A 13,735-nucleotide genomic window follows, 5' to 3' on the forward strand; every position below is an offset into this window, starting at 1 on the left:
CTCCGCCGCCCACTTTATACCGCCCGCGCCGCCGCCATTGGCCGCCGCCCCGTGACGTCACCGTCTGTGTCATGACCCGGCCGGTCTCAGCCCGGCGGGGAGCGGGGGCATCTCGGGTGAGCGGTTCGGGACCCGGTCCCAGTAGGGGAACTCGTTCCATCGCTCCCTGGGGAGCCCAGGGCGAGCGGCGAGGCTGCGCTGGCAAAAGCATGAAGGAGCAGGGGCCCTCTGGGCTATGGGTCCGTGCTCCGTGCAGCAGGTCCCGCCATCGTTCCACGTTTTCATCCTCTAAACTTCAGGGGCTGGTCCTTCTCCCACCAGGGTGATGCTGGCACACCCCACTCAGTGAGTCCCTGGTGCTGAGGGAGTTCTGTCACAGAATCATAGAATCATTTTGTCTGGAAGAGACCCTCAAGATCATTGAGTCCAACCATTAACCCAACCCTGAGAACCTCATCTCCACGTCTGTTCAACCCCTCCAGGGATGGTGACTCCAGCACTGCCCTGGGCAGCCTGTTCCAATGCCCAGCAGCCCTTTCTGGGAAGAAATTGTTCCCCTGATCCAATCTCAACCTCCCTGGTGCAACTTGAGGCCATTTCCCCTTGTCCTGTCGCTTGTTCCTGGGGAGCAGAGCCCGACCCCCCTGGCTCCAAGCTCCTTCCAGGCAGTTCAGAGATCAGAAGGTCTCCCCTCAGCTCCTGTTCTCCAGCTGAACCCCCAGGTCCCTCAGCCGCTCCCATCGCACTTGTGCTCCAGCCCCTTCCCCAGCTCCATTCCCTTCTCCCAACTCTCACTGTCCTGGGGAGCTTTGAGTCACCAGCAGCAAGATGCATCCACCAGAAAGATCCCAGTGTGAATTTATCCTCCTTCATGACCCATGAGCTCTGCAGACACCTCCTTGCTGCTCAGGTGTCCTGACGTTTTCATATTCCCACCTGTGGCTCTGGAAATGCGCCACCTCTGATGACGGAGATCAAATATTTCAGGATCTCCCCGGAGATCTGGCTGGGATGTCACCCCTGCCAGTGGTTTGAGCATCCTTCATCCCCCAAGCACTTTTGGGGTAAATGTGGGAGACAGAGCGCAGCTTGTCTTTGTCAACAGCAGCTGTCAGGGCTTTCTGCCCCGGCCTTATGTAGGGTTCAAATGTTATTGAACAAATAAATGCTGGGGTGTGTTGTTTAGAAGGGAGGTCTCCTCAGGCCAAAGCTATTCTGGGATTTGATGAGATAGAAACAGAGTCTCAAGGTTCGGCTGAGCACAGGATGTGCGCTCCATTGCCCATTGCTGCAAGCAGTGTAACTAATATTTTCTGAATTGCCAGCAAAATAAATGGCCCAGGTGCTAAGGGACACAGCAAAGCTCTCTGTCTCCACACATGAGCTGTCCCAAAGGCAGCAGGGGCAAATTCTCCCCACCTTGTGTCTGCAAAATAGTAAATTGCTGGGGAGATAAGGAGGGGAATGAGCTGGCGGAGGGATGGGGCGCGGAACATGACTCACTGGCTTTCCTCCACCTCCTCCTGGCACAAGAACTGCATTGAACCAAGAAAAGCGGAAAAAAAATAAATAAATAAATTTTAAAAAAAGAAAGAAAAAAGACCCTGAAACCCAGCAGCAGTAACATGCTCACATTATCATTCGGTTTCCGATCACAGGTTTTATCAGAAGAGAGTCAGGATGACTCAGGTGAAATCAGGTGGCCAGCACTGGCTTCCAACCAGGCTTTACTGCAGTTTTATTGCCCCGGGCTCTGATTGGGATCAGAAACTGCTGTACCGGAGGGTTTGAAGCCCTGAACGCCATCTCCGCTCCTCCCCAGACACCCACCCGGCATCACTTCACAGCCCTCCGAGGATGTCCAAACCCTCCGTGTAACCTAAATGGGTTCCCTTGCCATGAAAGCGTACAAAATGTTCACAGGACTCGGGAGAACAACCATCACTTTCCTTTGGATCCAGATCAAGGGTTGGGAACCATTCTTCGGAGCTACAAATCACTGTGACCTCTGATCATACGTGTGAAAAAGGGGTTAGTAAAGTGATCCAAGTGTCTTGGCACTCCCTAACCTCTGCTACCTTTATTTTCTTATAAAAGAAGAAGATAAGCATCCTCCGGAATCACGCCGGACTTTATAGCCGTCTGAACTCCGCAGCTGTGCAAGTTGGTTGTAATTTTTCTCTCATTTATGGGAGGAGAAGGGCAGTTGACAACTTATTTGCTGGCGTGCGCACTCTGGATTCGCAGAAAACCACTTTTTCTGGGTGTGTTTGAGCTGAGGTTGTGCATGCAGGAGCCAATGCTGGCAGTTCTGCTCACAGCATTGGAAAATGCAGAATTATTAGATGCATGTAGTTCAGATAGGCAACAAGGATGTGCTATAACACAGCCCGATTTCCAGCCATGGAGAAGTCCTCTCACTCCAAAACGCAAACCCACATAGGCTGGGTAAGCAGAAGCACTAACACTCGGCTTTCTTTTTTTTAATATATCCTATGATTGTTCCTTATTAATTACATCCCATGTTCTCATGTAGCCTTCCCAAGAATTTTTCTTTGCTATTTCTGATTATATCCAAACAAAACAAAACGCAGGCTATAAAGCAGAAGAGCAGCAGACGGTGCCATGCAGCAGTGCTAAAAGATACACTGAATTTCCTAGAGGGAATCTGCCCTGTTTCTCTTTCCTGTGCTTGCTCAGGGCCTCAGGGTTATATTTGCTGTTCAAAGATGGAAGAGAGATTCTTTAAAAAGCAACAAAATAGGGAGTGCAAAAAGCCCTGAGGCTGTAACTTGAATTATTTGCAAATGTAGAACAAAGTTTAGAGCAGGTAAAAGCCCAGCGCATCCTCTGGAGGGTACCTGGGGGGTACCAAGATGGGTGCACATGGGTGCTCAATCCATGGTAACACCCGTCAAAGTCCTCTCTTGTCTTTGAAAGTAGGAAAAATATAAAATACAGACAGGATGGAGTAGGTTTATATTCAGGGTCCTTGAGCTGTTTTAGTCGAACTTCCTCATGGTTTCAGTGGCATTAAATGGCACCTGGTGGGGAAGGGCTGGAGCATCCTTCCCTGTGTGCCCAAGATGCTCCTCAGGGTCCGAAGAACTTGGTCCTGAAAGAAACCTCCCCATGCCAAGCTGGCCAAGGATGAAGAAACCCCAGGCAGTCCTCGCCAGGTCAAATGAAGCCATCTAAAGCAGATTGCAGGGGTAATTTCTGCACTGACAGCTACTCAAAGGCTGAGATAAATCATTCACAAAAGACACCTATTTTTCCTCTGTTGGCTATAAAGTGAGAGCGTTTAGGACTGGGCTCAGAGCTTAAAGTTCGAGATGATGAATTCCACCTTCTCAAACCATCTGCGTCGGCCCAGCGTATCATTAACAGCTCGGAGAGGAAAAGAGCGGTGCCGATCGATCCTGCTATTAACATCAAGCCAGAACGTGACCCAAACGTGATCCTTAAATAATAGCTGTGCCCGCAGAGGCGATGGGTGGCAAATCCTTCCCATGCCCCGGAAAAACAGAAATATCAGCCCCTGGAATCACAGTGCGTCACTTTAAAGAGTGAATCACGAACAATTTCATTCTGTTACCCACGATAACAAGCAAAATTGATCACAGGCTCCTAAGATACTACTCTGTTATGGGGGGATTTGTTGCTGGGTAAGGATGGAAGATCCCCAGGGTCTGAGGGGGTTTTCTGTGGGTGCGATCTGCACTTTAATTCCCCTGGTGAGGTCTCACATTTTAGGGCTGACAGTGGAAGCAAAGGCAGTGGGTTTTCTGCCCCAGCTTTCCCTTCGTGCCTTCACAGAGCGAGACACAGGACCTCACACCAATACACCCCTCCAGCCTTTGCTCCCTGGAATTCGGAAAACTTCAGAGGGATGGTCTATGGGCAGGTCACAGGAGATAAATTCATATTTATGCTTTTCAGAATGCGAAAAGAGCTGTATAACACAAGACTCCAAGGGCTTTGATCCACACGCCAGGCGCAGACGTGTCCCCGCATCGTTCCCCTCGTTTGCTTCTCACCGTCATCACTCCCAGATCAATAATGCGATTTGTAGACTGGTCTGTTCCCTGGCAACACGTGGCTTGAAACAATTCCTGCAAATTTCCTCTGCCATTCACCTCCAGTTGAGCCCAGCATCAAGTGGCTCTTTTCTCAGCCCTGGTAGGTGTTTGTGTTTTGCCTGCCTTTAGGTTAATTAATTACTGATGCATTTATATGTTGGAGAGCAGTGTAGGAGAAAGGGACCTGGGGGTCCTGGGGACAGCAGGGTGACCATGAGCCAGCACTGGGCCCTTGTGGCCAGGAAGGCCAATGGTACCTGGGGTGGGTTAGAAGGGGGTGGTCAGTAGGTCAGAGAGGTTCTCCTGCCCCTCTGCTCTGCCCTGGGGAGACCACACCTGGAATCTTGTGTCCAGTTGTGGCCCCTCAGTTCCAGAAGGACAGGGAACTGCTGGAGAGAGTCCAGCGCAGCCACCAAGATGCTGAAGGGAGTGGAGCATCTCCCGTGTGAGGAAAGGCTGAGGGAGCTGGGGCTCTGGAGCTGGAGAAGAGGAGACTGAGGGGGACTCATTCATGGGGATCAATATGGAAAGGGGGAGTGTCAGGAGGATGGAGCCAGGCTCTTCTCGGTGACAACCAGTGACAGGACAAGGGGTAATGGGTACAAACTGGAACACAAGAGGTTCCACTTAAATATGAGGAGAAACTTCTTCCTGGTGAGGGTGTCAGAGCCTGGCCCAGGCTGCCCAGGGAGGTTGTGGAGTCTCCTTCTGTGCAGCCATTCAAACCCGCCTGGACACCTTCCTGTGGAACCTCAGCTGGGTGTTCCTGCTCCATGGGGGGATTGCACTGGATGAGCTTTCCAGGTCCCTTCCAATCCCTGACATTCTGGGATTCTGTGATTCTGTACATGGCAGTGCATCAGCCGGGAGCAGAGAGAAGCAGCCAGGTCTGCTGTTCTCCATCCAAGAGCTCTGTACCGCATGAGACATCCAGCCTTCCCAAAGGCAGTTCTCACCGCTGTTGTGTTCTCCTGGGACCAGCCAGCCAGGACCACCAAGTTGAGTTGCTCCATGACCAACACAGTTCTGTTCTGTGGAAAGAAACTGAAGTGTGTTTCATAGCCAGAAGATGTCTGAGAGGGTAAAGCGTGTCCAAACACGGGGTCTCCCTCACCCAGCTCCACCCCAAGCACCCAAGCTGTTTGTTTTTTCTTGACTTTCCTACTCCAAAACCTTTGGTATTCACTTTATTTTACTACCTACAAGGTACGAAATCCTCCCAGCTGGAGCAACCAAACTATCCTGGCTGTGTGCGCCATCAGAGGCTGGTGACAACCACAGAGATCCATGAGGGCAACTTACACAGGGTTTGTAGAGCAAATTTTTCTTCGAGTCCGACGGCACCACTCACTCCTGCAGCAACAAAGGGAGAAGGAGTAGCTATTACCATTATTAATTTTCTAACTGGGGAATGCAACGCCAAAAAAGCCACAGGAACTTCACCTTAGGTAGTCGCAAGTCCTCAGCGAGGGACAGAGCAGAACCCCAGTCAACACCAGCAGAGCTGACCTGAGGATGGATCGGGTTTGCCACAGAAACTGGAGACACAGGACGTCCCCAGAAGCCAAGGGAAGACATCATTCTTCACTCATAGAGACAAGTATCTTAATTAGAGTTGCACTGCCGCAAAATGTTTGCTGCTGCACTCCAGTACCAAATACTTGCAATAAAGTTATCAGATGTTGTGCTGCAAACAGACTTTCTAATCTCACCCCTACCTGCACTGAAAGCAACAACAAAAGTTAAAACTCATACGGTGAAAGCCAGCCATCAGCTTTACATTTTCGTGATAACAATGATCGGTCTGTTGCAGGTACCACCCGAGCTTTGCATCCTCGCCAGAGGCTGCTTGTTGCTGGGATTTAAAGCATAGCTAAAGAAAACTCCCCAAATCCCAAATAACACAAGTTGACATGGATTCATGACATGTGAAGGGCAGATAGATTTCTTTGTTAGTATTCAATATTACAGGCCATAAAAAAAATATATATATATATATGTATGTATATATGTGTATATATATAGGGTGTGCAGGTCTTGTTGGAGTCAAACTGCAGCATCACCTGCCAGGCCATGGGGGAGTAGAATCAGAGAGTTTGGGTTGAAGGGACCTCCCCAGCTCCCCCAGTGCCACCCCTGCCATGAGCAGGGACATCTTCACCAGCTCAGGTTGCTCAGAGCCCCGTCCAGCCTGGCCTGGGATGTCTCCAGGGATGGTTCATCCACCACCTCTCTGCCCAACCTGGGCCAGGCTCTCACCACCCTCAGGGCCAACAATTTCTTCCTCATGTCCAGCCTGAATCTCCCTCCTTTAGCTTAAACCCATCACCCCTTGTCCTATCACAACAGGCCCTGCTGAAAAGTCTGTCCCCATCTTTCTTATCAGCCCCTTTTAAGTACAGAAAGGCTGCACTAAGGTCTCCCCAGAGCTTCTCTTCTCCAGCTGAACACCCCAACTCTCTCAGCCTGTCAAGTAGCTCAGGTAGAAAACAAAATTCTGCGGGAAGGCACTTTCCTCCCCTGATGTCCCCATTCACCCTCCTCCTGCGCTCCTGCCTGATACAGCAACACGAAGCTCACAAGGCGAATGAGGCTTTTACGCTGGTTTTATTGGCCGGGCTGTGTTGCAGTGTTGTTTTCTTTCAGGGTAAAATTCTATTATGGAGTAAGTGCTGGAAAAGCCACAAAAAGTATTCTTTAGGAGGTGGGTGGGTATGTTATTCATTTATAGTACAAATGTTCTTTCTCTGAATAAACTCCCAGCTTCCTGCGGGTTCAGCTCTCCCTCTGAAGTCCGACAGGTTACCAATGCTCCAGCACACCTAGGAGGTAATTTACAGATCTTTTTATAAGATAAAGGGATTGAAACACTCTGTCAACTACGGAATTAGGGAGGTGAGTGTTTGCTACTTTGGATTATATCCCCCCTGAGAAGTTGACAGCCGTTACCCATCATTTTGGGTCTATTTTGTTGCTGCGTCTTTCCAGCAAGTAGCATCTTTGTGTTAAGTGTGGAGTATCGACAGCAGCAGAGGTAACGGAACAGGATTGAGGAGGAATGGCAATAATCGGCTTTTTGGCACAGCAACACGGGGAGCTCGGTCGCAGCAGAGCGGGTCAGCGGATGGAGCCTCTCTGCTGGGACAGGGAATGGGTTATAGAACATTAGACATTTAATTCAGCAGTGCAATCTTCCCTCTCTGGTTTTCTGAGCACCGTAGGGACAAACAACACCAGGCAGGTCCCTTAGCACAGTTTCCAGGTTGGCTTTTCTAAAATACCTGGGTTTCCAGCAAAAAGATGACAAACTCGGGACGAGCAAGCGTTTCTGGAGAATTCAGTGAAATTCTGTAAAATTATTCAGGGATCATTTTTAAAGACAAACAGCCAGTTGCGATTTCAACTGTTTTCACTCGAAAACCCATTCCATGCTTTCTGTTCATTTTTGCTTCAGCATTTTGTTCCATTTCCCGGCGGCCGCGGGTGCTGGAGGGGAATTCGCAGCTCTGCCCGGAGCGTGTAACGGAGCAAACCCCGTGTTCGATGGAAGAAACACAACAGCATCGTGCAGCGATCCTCCCAGCAAAAAACCAACCAGGTACTTGCTTCCATGATTGCAATAGCTTCTATTTTATTGCTGTGGACGGAGCAACTGTCATCATTAAAAATCACCGCTGCGATCACCATCACGGTCACGCAGCTCTGATGCAAAGCTTTAAATCTGATGTTAGAAAGAGTTTTGGCAGGTCTAATCAGCTGTAGGGGAGCAGTGAGATCAACTGTCACCCCAAGGCTGCGGACACTGGGTCTCACGAAACCCACAAGCATTATCGAGCAAAAATTAAACCAGGAGAAAAATTAACGGGACCTGGGGACATGTAGGATGGTGCCTGACGTCCCCAGGGATCTCCAGGAAACCATCCACTAAATTCAGGAGCCTCCCCTTTAAACAGACCTTTGGTGTTTGTTCAGAAGAGCTACAGATTGCAAACGTCCGGCCATTGGGAAACTCTCATGGAAGTTTATTTTGGATGTTTCCTCCCTCCTCCAGGAGCCAAAAGGACTTTGGATGCTTCATGGAAGCAGCTGTAGAGCAGGACCCAGAGCGGATTCGTGCCTGTGGTTGGAAGCAAAGCGGGGACAGGGGGCAGACACAGTCCCAATATCAGGAAGCACAACTGGTTCTGATGTCCCGAGCGCAAGGTATAAATATCTTGCTTGGGTAATTTTACACGGCCTTTACATAGACGGCCTGAGCAGTCGCCACCAGGGAACCTGACAGAAAATGGATTTTATGTAGACAAATGAAAACAAAAAGCATCCATTCGCACCCAGCCCCTCTCCATGAACCTCGGTCGAGATGCTCAACTCATCATCCAAACAACTCAGGCTCGCAGGAACAAAACAAACCGCAAATAAACCATTACACACTTCACCAAGCTCATAGTGACTTTTCTATCTGAATGTTTTTCTTACCAATGCAATTCCATGCTCCTCCAATACACCCAAGTGTGGAAATACGCTTTACTGCCTAAAAAGAAATTCCAGTCTCTGATACAATTTCTTTCAAAGAACACAGAAAAATCACTGAATTTCCTCCACTGTGTCAACACAAAAAATTAATTCTTATTTACCTTAATCATTACTTGCTGTCTGCTATCAGCATTAAACCATTAAAATGTGTAACAATAGATGAGAACTATGGGTGACAAAAAGCATTTAAATTAACAGGTCTTCAGGTTTTTCTCTAGTTGTATTTACCATTTACCATTATTCAATATATTCATCAATGATTTGGATGAGGGAATAGAGTGACTGTCAGCAAGTTTGCTGGTGACACGAAGCTGGGAGGAGTGGCTGACACTGGAAGCTGTGCTGCCATCCAGAGACCTGGACAGGCTGGAGAGCTGGGTGAGCAAAAATATAATGAAATATAACAAGGGCAAGTGTAGAGTCTTGTATCTGGGCAGGAACAACCCCAGGTTCCAGTGTAAGTTGGGGAATGACCTATTAGAGAGCAGTGTAGGGGAAAGGGACCTGGGGGTCCTGGGGACAGCAGGGTGACCATGAGCCAGCACTGGGCCCTTGTGGCCAGGAAGGCCAATGGTACCTGGGGTGGGTTAGAAGGGGGTGGTCAGTAGGTCAGAGAGGTTCTCCTGCCCCTCTGCTCTGCCCTGGGGAGACCACACCTGGAATATTGTGTCCAGTTGTGGCCCCTCAGTTCCAGAAGGACAGGGAACTGCTGGAGAGAGTCCAGCGCAGGCACCAAGATGCTGAAGGGAGTGGAGCATCTCCCGTGTGAGGAAAGGCTGAGGGAGCTGGGGCTCTGGAGCTGGAGAAGAGGAGACTGAGGGGTGACCTCATTAATGTTTACAGATATCTAAAGGGTGAGTGCCAGGAGGATGGAGCCAGGCTCTTCTTGGTGACAACCAATGATAGGACAAGGGGCAATGGGTACAAACTGGAACACGAGAGGTTCCACTTAAAGATGAAAAGAAACTTCTTCATGGTGAGGGTATCAGAACACTGGCCCAGGCTGCCCAGGGAGGTTGTGGAGTCTCCTTCTGTGCAGCCATTCAAACCCGCCTGGACACCTTCCTGTGGAACCTCAGCTGGGTGTTCCTGCTCCAGGGGGGGATTGCACTGGATGAGCTTTCCAGGTCCCTTCCAACCCCTGACATTCTGGGATTCTGTGATCCCTGGTTGACATCATGACTCCCTTTCTCTACATCCAGTGGAAAAAGGAGCTGTTCTCCAAAATGACATGTAACTATTGCCAAAAAAAGTCTAGCAAAACATCTCCCACACTAATACCTAGTGGCTTTTACAGAAGTCCCACCGAATCTTTGATCTGTAGATTTCAATGTTAAAAATCTGTTCTGAACAATCTTCCCAGTAATAATGTGAAATTAAGAATGAAAAAAGGAGGCAGTGAAAGGATGTGTAAACCCAGGGAAATAAAGCCATAAATTATAATAGAACTCTTCAGTCTTCGCTGTTATGCTGAAAGAGTTAAATTATTTTACCTTACCTAAAAGAAAGCAAGTTTCAAAACTTGATTTTGCTTCAAATACATTTATTAGACATACCCCCTTTTCTCCAGAGAAGGTGAATACGCCTTATGATTTGTAGGAAGAAATTTGCTTCCCTTCATGACAAAAATGACAAAGGAGCCCATCACCTTAAACAAAGCAACGTTTGCATTTTATTTCAAAAACCCCAGACACTACATAAAATAACACAGACATTTTCAAGTTGTGAGCACTTTCTGCATTCGCGCAGGCTGGAACGGCTCGTTTTAGCACATTTGACCTTCCAAATTCAGCTGCTGGTCCTGGTTTTCCCGATCAGGTCGCTCTTACAGCCCCACGTGTCAAAAATGCAGCTGGAATCCCTCAATGCAGCACCGTGTTAAACTACCTTCCCTTTTCTTGAGTGCCTTTCTCTCACCTGTGTTTGGGGTGGGCAGAAGCAACGGTGCAGAAGCTGTAACTTCACTTCTCTAAACCACAGGAGAGTTTCTGTACCCACTTTATCCTCCCCAGAGGGACTAATCCAGGTTTAGCACCAAATCTTCACAGCATGGGGCCCACAGCTCCACACAGAGCGGGGCTGGGCTGCCAGGTAACAGATCCGTGAACATTAGTTTCATAATCAAGCTTTGTGCTCATAACTTGCAAAAGATCGGGAGAGTGGATTCAACATTTCCCTCCAGAACTGATAATAAAATACTTTCTAAAAGACTATTTGGAGTTACACGCCCTTTTTGCTATTGTTCCTTGAGCCAGTTTTTCAATCTAGGGCTGTTTAACGTTTCCAGGAAACAGAGGCTGAGAAGGTACCACGCAGCTTAGCTTTGCTTGAATGCAAACGCTGACAACCTGACATTCGTGGATTGATCTAAAGGCTTTGGTTTTTTGGATAAATTTGAGTCCTCTGAGTTTTGCTCCTGGTTCTTCTTCGCTTCGTCTTCATCGGCTGCAGGACGCTTGCGCTTTTTATCGTCTGTTAAATCATTAAGTGCTCCTCCTTTGGCTTTCTCAGTCCACGCCTTTGGAGAAAGTACATCGTTAAGCAGAAAGTTGCAAATTAGGCCACAAAACTCACCACTTTCTTTCATGCACCTTCCTTCTCTGATTATAAGGAAACGTTGAAATGATTCCTGTTTAAGAATTAATAAGGATCAAGTTGGGAGCAATTTCCTCACTTTCCTTTTTGCTAACAACATTCTCCTTCGAAACTACACTTCATTTGAGCCTGTATATGAAATTGAAGCTCTTAATTATCTTTCTGGACAAACAAGAAACCCAAAAGGCTTTAGAATAAACTTAAGCCCCGATGAATTAAGTCTGGCTATGTCACTTTCAGCCCCTTCCCTTCTCTGTGATTTCTTCATCGACCACATTTCTCCCACATGCCCCATTTTGGAAAAGCTGCTTTCTGCTATTACTAAATACTCACACAGTTCATATTTTCATTAAGTATAGGTCGTATATTGTGGCACAATTCAACTCCATGAAGATGGAGAACCTAAATAACCAAGTGGGGAGAAAAATCCTCAATAAACCAGCATTAGAGAATGTTCTCTTACCATCCTTTCTTCTGACGACAGCATTCTGAATCGACTCATCCCTTCTTTTATTATCTCTGCTTCATTCAGATCAGGATTATCTGTCAAAATGTTTGCTCTGTTCTCTTCCAGCCACATCTGGAATCCCGTCTTCGGTCTAAAAGAAGCAGACAAAAAGAGTCCATTTAAGAAGGTTATAGGAAAAACATATCCCTCAAAACAACATCTCTAAATCACACCTAACTGGAGTTTTTGTGTTCTTGAAATAAAAGATATATATATAGCCAGCAGTGTGCTTACAGAACATGCTGACAAGGCAAGACTAAGTCAAGCGTTTTTATTAAAACTGTGATATATATGGAGATTAACGTTTCAGTTTTGGAATGACAAAGCATAATGTTTCTTTTCCTTTCTGACAGGATCCCATCAACCTAAAAATAGAGCATGTTTCAGCTAATCCTTTTCACAATTCTCCTTGCCGCTTGTTTCAGAACATTATCTGTAAAGGTTAATGAAAAGAATGCTAGTCCAAATGAATAATAATTACCTTCATCTTCCTCAGTTTAATGAAGTCTAAATGAAACCTGATTATAATAATACAAGTTTCATGAGGACTGGGATTGTTAGAAGATACAGTTGCTCCAGGGCAACAGGCAGATTAGTCTCAGCAAGGAAGAGACACGTGCTCTTTAGGTGATATAAGTTTTTGGTTTGTTTTCTTTAAAAAAACAAGTTGAACTAAAGCTTTTACACTTTCACATAAATCTTTAGCTTTTAGGCTTCCTTTGAGATCTGCTAGAGATGTTTAAACTTCAAGTATTTCCTCAACTTGCAACTGGCACAGCAGCACAGTTTCGTTTATTATATCATTCAAAGGTCCTTATCAGATGCATAAGTAGCATCAAAGCAAAATTGTTGCTCAGAGCCCCAAAATTACATTTTCCATTGTTCATTTATTATTTACTCACACATATATTTGTGAAACGTTGAATACCACTGACAAAGATCTAACAATGTTTTTCCCTGTTCTTTCACTGGAATCATAACGTGGCAATTTGGAAATCCAACCAATGCATTTTACGTGGGTTTGTTTGACAATATGCGCAGTGCAAGCAGCAGTTTCGCTAAATTTCTGAAGTGAGTTCACAAACTTCACAACTTGTGAGCTACAGCTTTAGTCTTGAAGTTATGCTACTTCGTACAGTTCCGCATCTTCACAAACTAAGCGGTTTTTGGACTTGCTGTTCTATCAAAATTGGTACACAGTGTTGAGATGCAATTGTCCCCTCACCTTCTGTTTTCAGTGTTCTCCTGCGCAGCGACTTTGGCTTCATGGGGCTCGTTTCCTGCTTTTTCTTCTCTTTCTTCCGCCGTTTTTTCACTAGAGTTCGGTGTACGAGTCTGGAAGAAGGAGGCTGCTGAAGCCTAAAGACATTGAGGTTAAAACAGAAGACAAAAGTAAGGTAAGAACACCTCACGCTCAGACAACCATACAGCTCAAGACAAAACACGCCTTGCCTAAAACCATCATAAATACTTGCATTAACGTAGCATCTAATCCATCCCGTTTCAGCACAGCAGATGTTTAGTTAACACTTTAAAATAAAAGCACAATGCAGAATGTGATTTCTACAACTGATTTTTTCTTTCCTGTTTCATGTGCTTTGAGATTATTTAAGCATCCTGCAGAAACCATAAGATGCCTTAATCAACAGGGCTTCATACTTGATCAAAGCTGGTAAAATTCAATTTACCGTTCTTCGCCCACAGAAACAATATACAAAGACTAGAAACGTTACCTGCTTGGACTTGGGTTTGGGAGTCAGAGGTTTTATAACGAGATGGTTCTGCTTGTTTGCAGCTCGACTGCCAGACAGAGAAGTTTTCTTTGAGTATTTGCTCATAGTGTCTAGAACATTCGCCGTGGGGACCACTGGGTCCTTTTTGTTCGATGTCACCTAGCAAAACAAATAAATATTTAATTCATTTTCTGTCGTGTTCGCCCCCTCCATCCCTCCCAGTTACTTATACTGTAAATCTAATAATTTGTTGTGATTTTCAGAACGCCACAATCAAACCATCT

The 13,735-nt window shown here is 46.7% G+C and overlaps 1 protein-coding gene across 2 annotated transcripts in view; it reads right to left on the bottom strand.

Moving 5' to 3' along the window:
• Window positions 1–10,261: 10,261 nt before the first annotated feature.
• The window catches only part of WDHD1 (WD repeat and HMG-box DNA binding protein 1), a 30,911-nt gene continuing 27,437 nt past the window's right edge, over window positions 10,262–13,735 (bottom strand). For both annotated transcript variants that reach the window (XM_071809797.1, XM_065839750.2), the window contains exons 23-26: window positions 13,452–13,610; window positions 12,944–13,077; window positions 11,674–11,809; window positions 10,262–11,133 (exon numbers count right to left, since the gene is read on the bottom strand). In XM_071809797.1, the coding sequence (XP_071665898.1) occupies window positions 10,933–11,133; window positions 11,674–11,809; window positions 12,944–13,077; window positions 13,452–13,610 (630 nt within the window). In that variant the 3' untranslated portion in view covers window positions 10,262–10,932. The remainder of the gene's footprint in view (window positions 11,134–11,673; window positions 11,810–12,943; window positions 13,078–13,451; window positions 13,611–13,735) is intronic.

This window comes from Patagioenas fasciata, chromosome 5 (genome assembly GCF_037038585.1).
Source record: "Patagioenas fasciata isolate bPatFas1 chromosome 5, bPatFas1.hap1, whole genome shotgun sequence".
Classification (NCBI taxonomy): Eukaryota; Metazoa; Chordata; class Aves; order Columbiformes; family Columbidae; genus Patagioenas; species Patagioenas fasciata.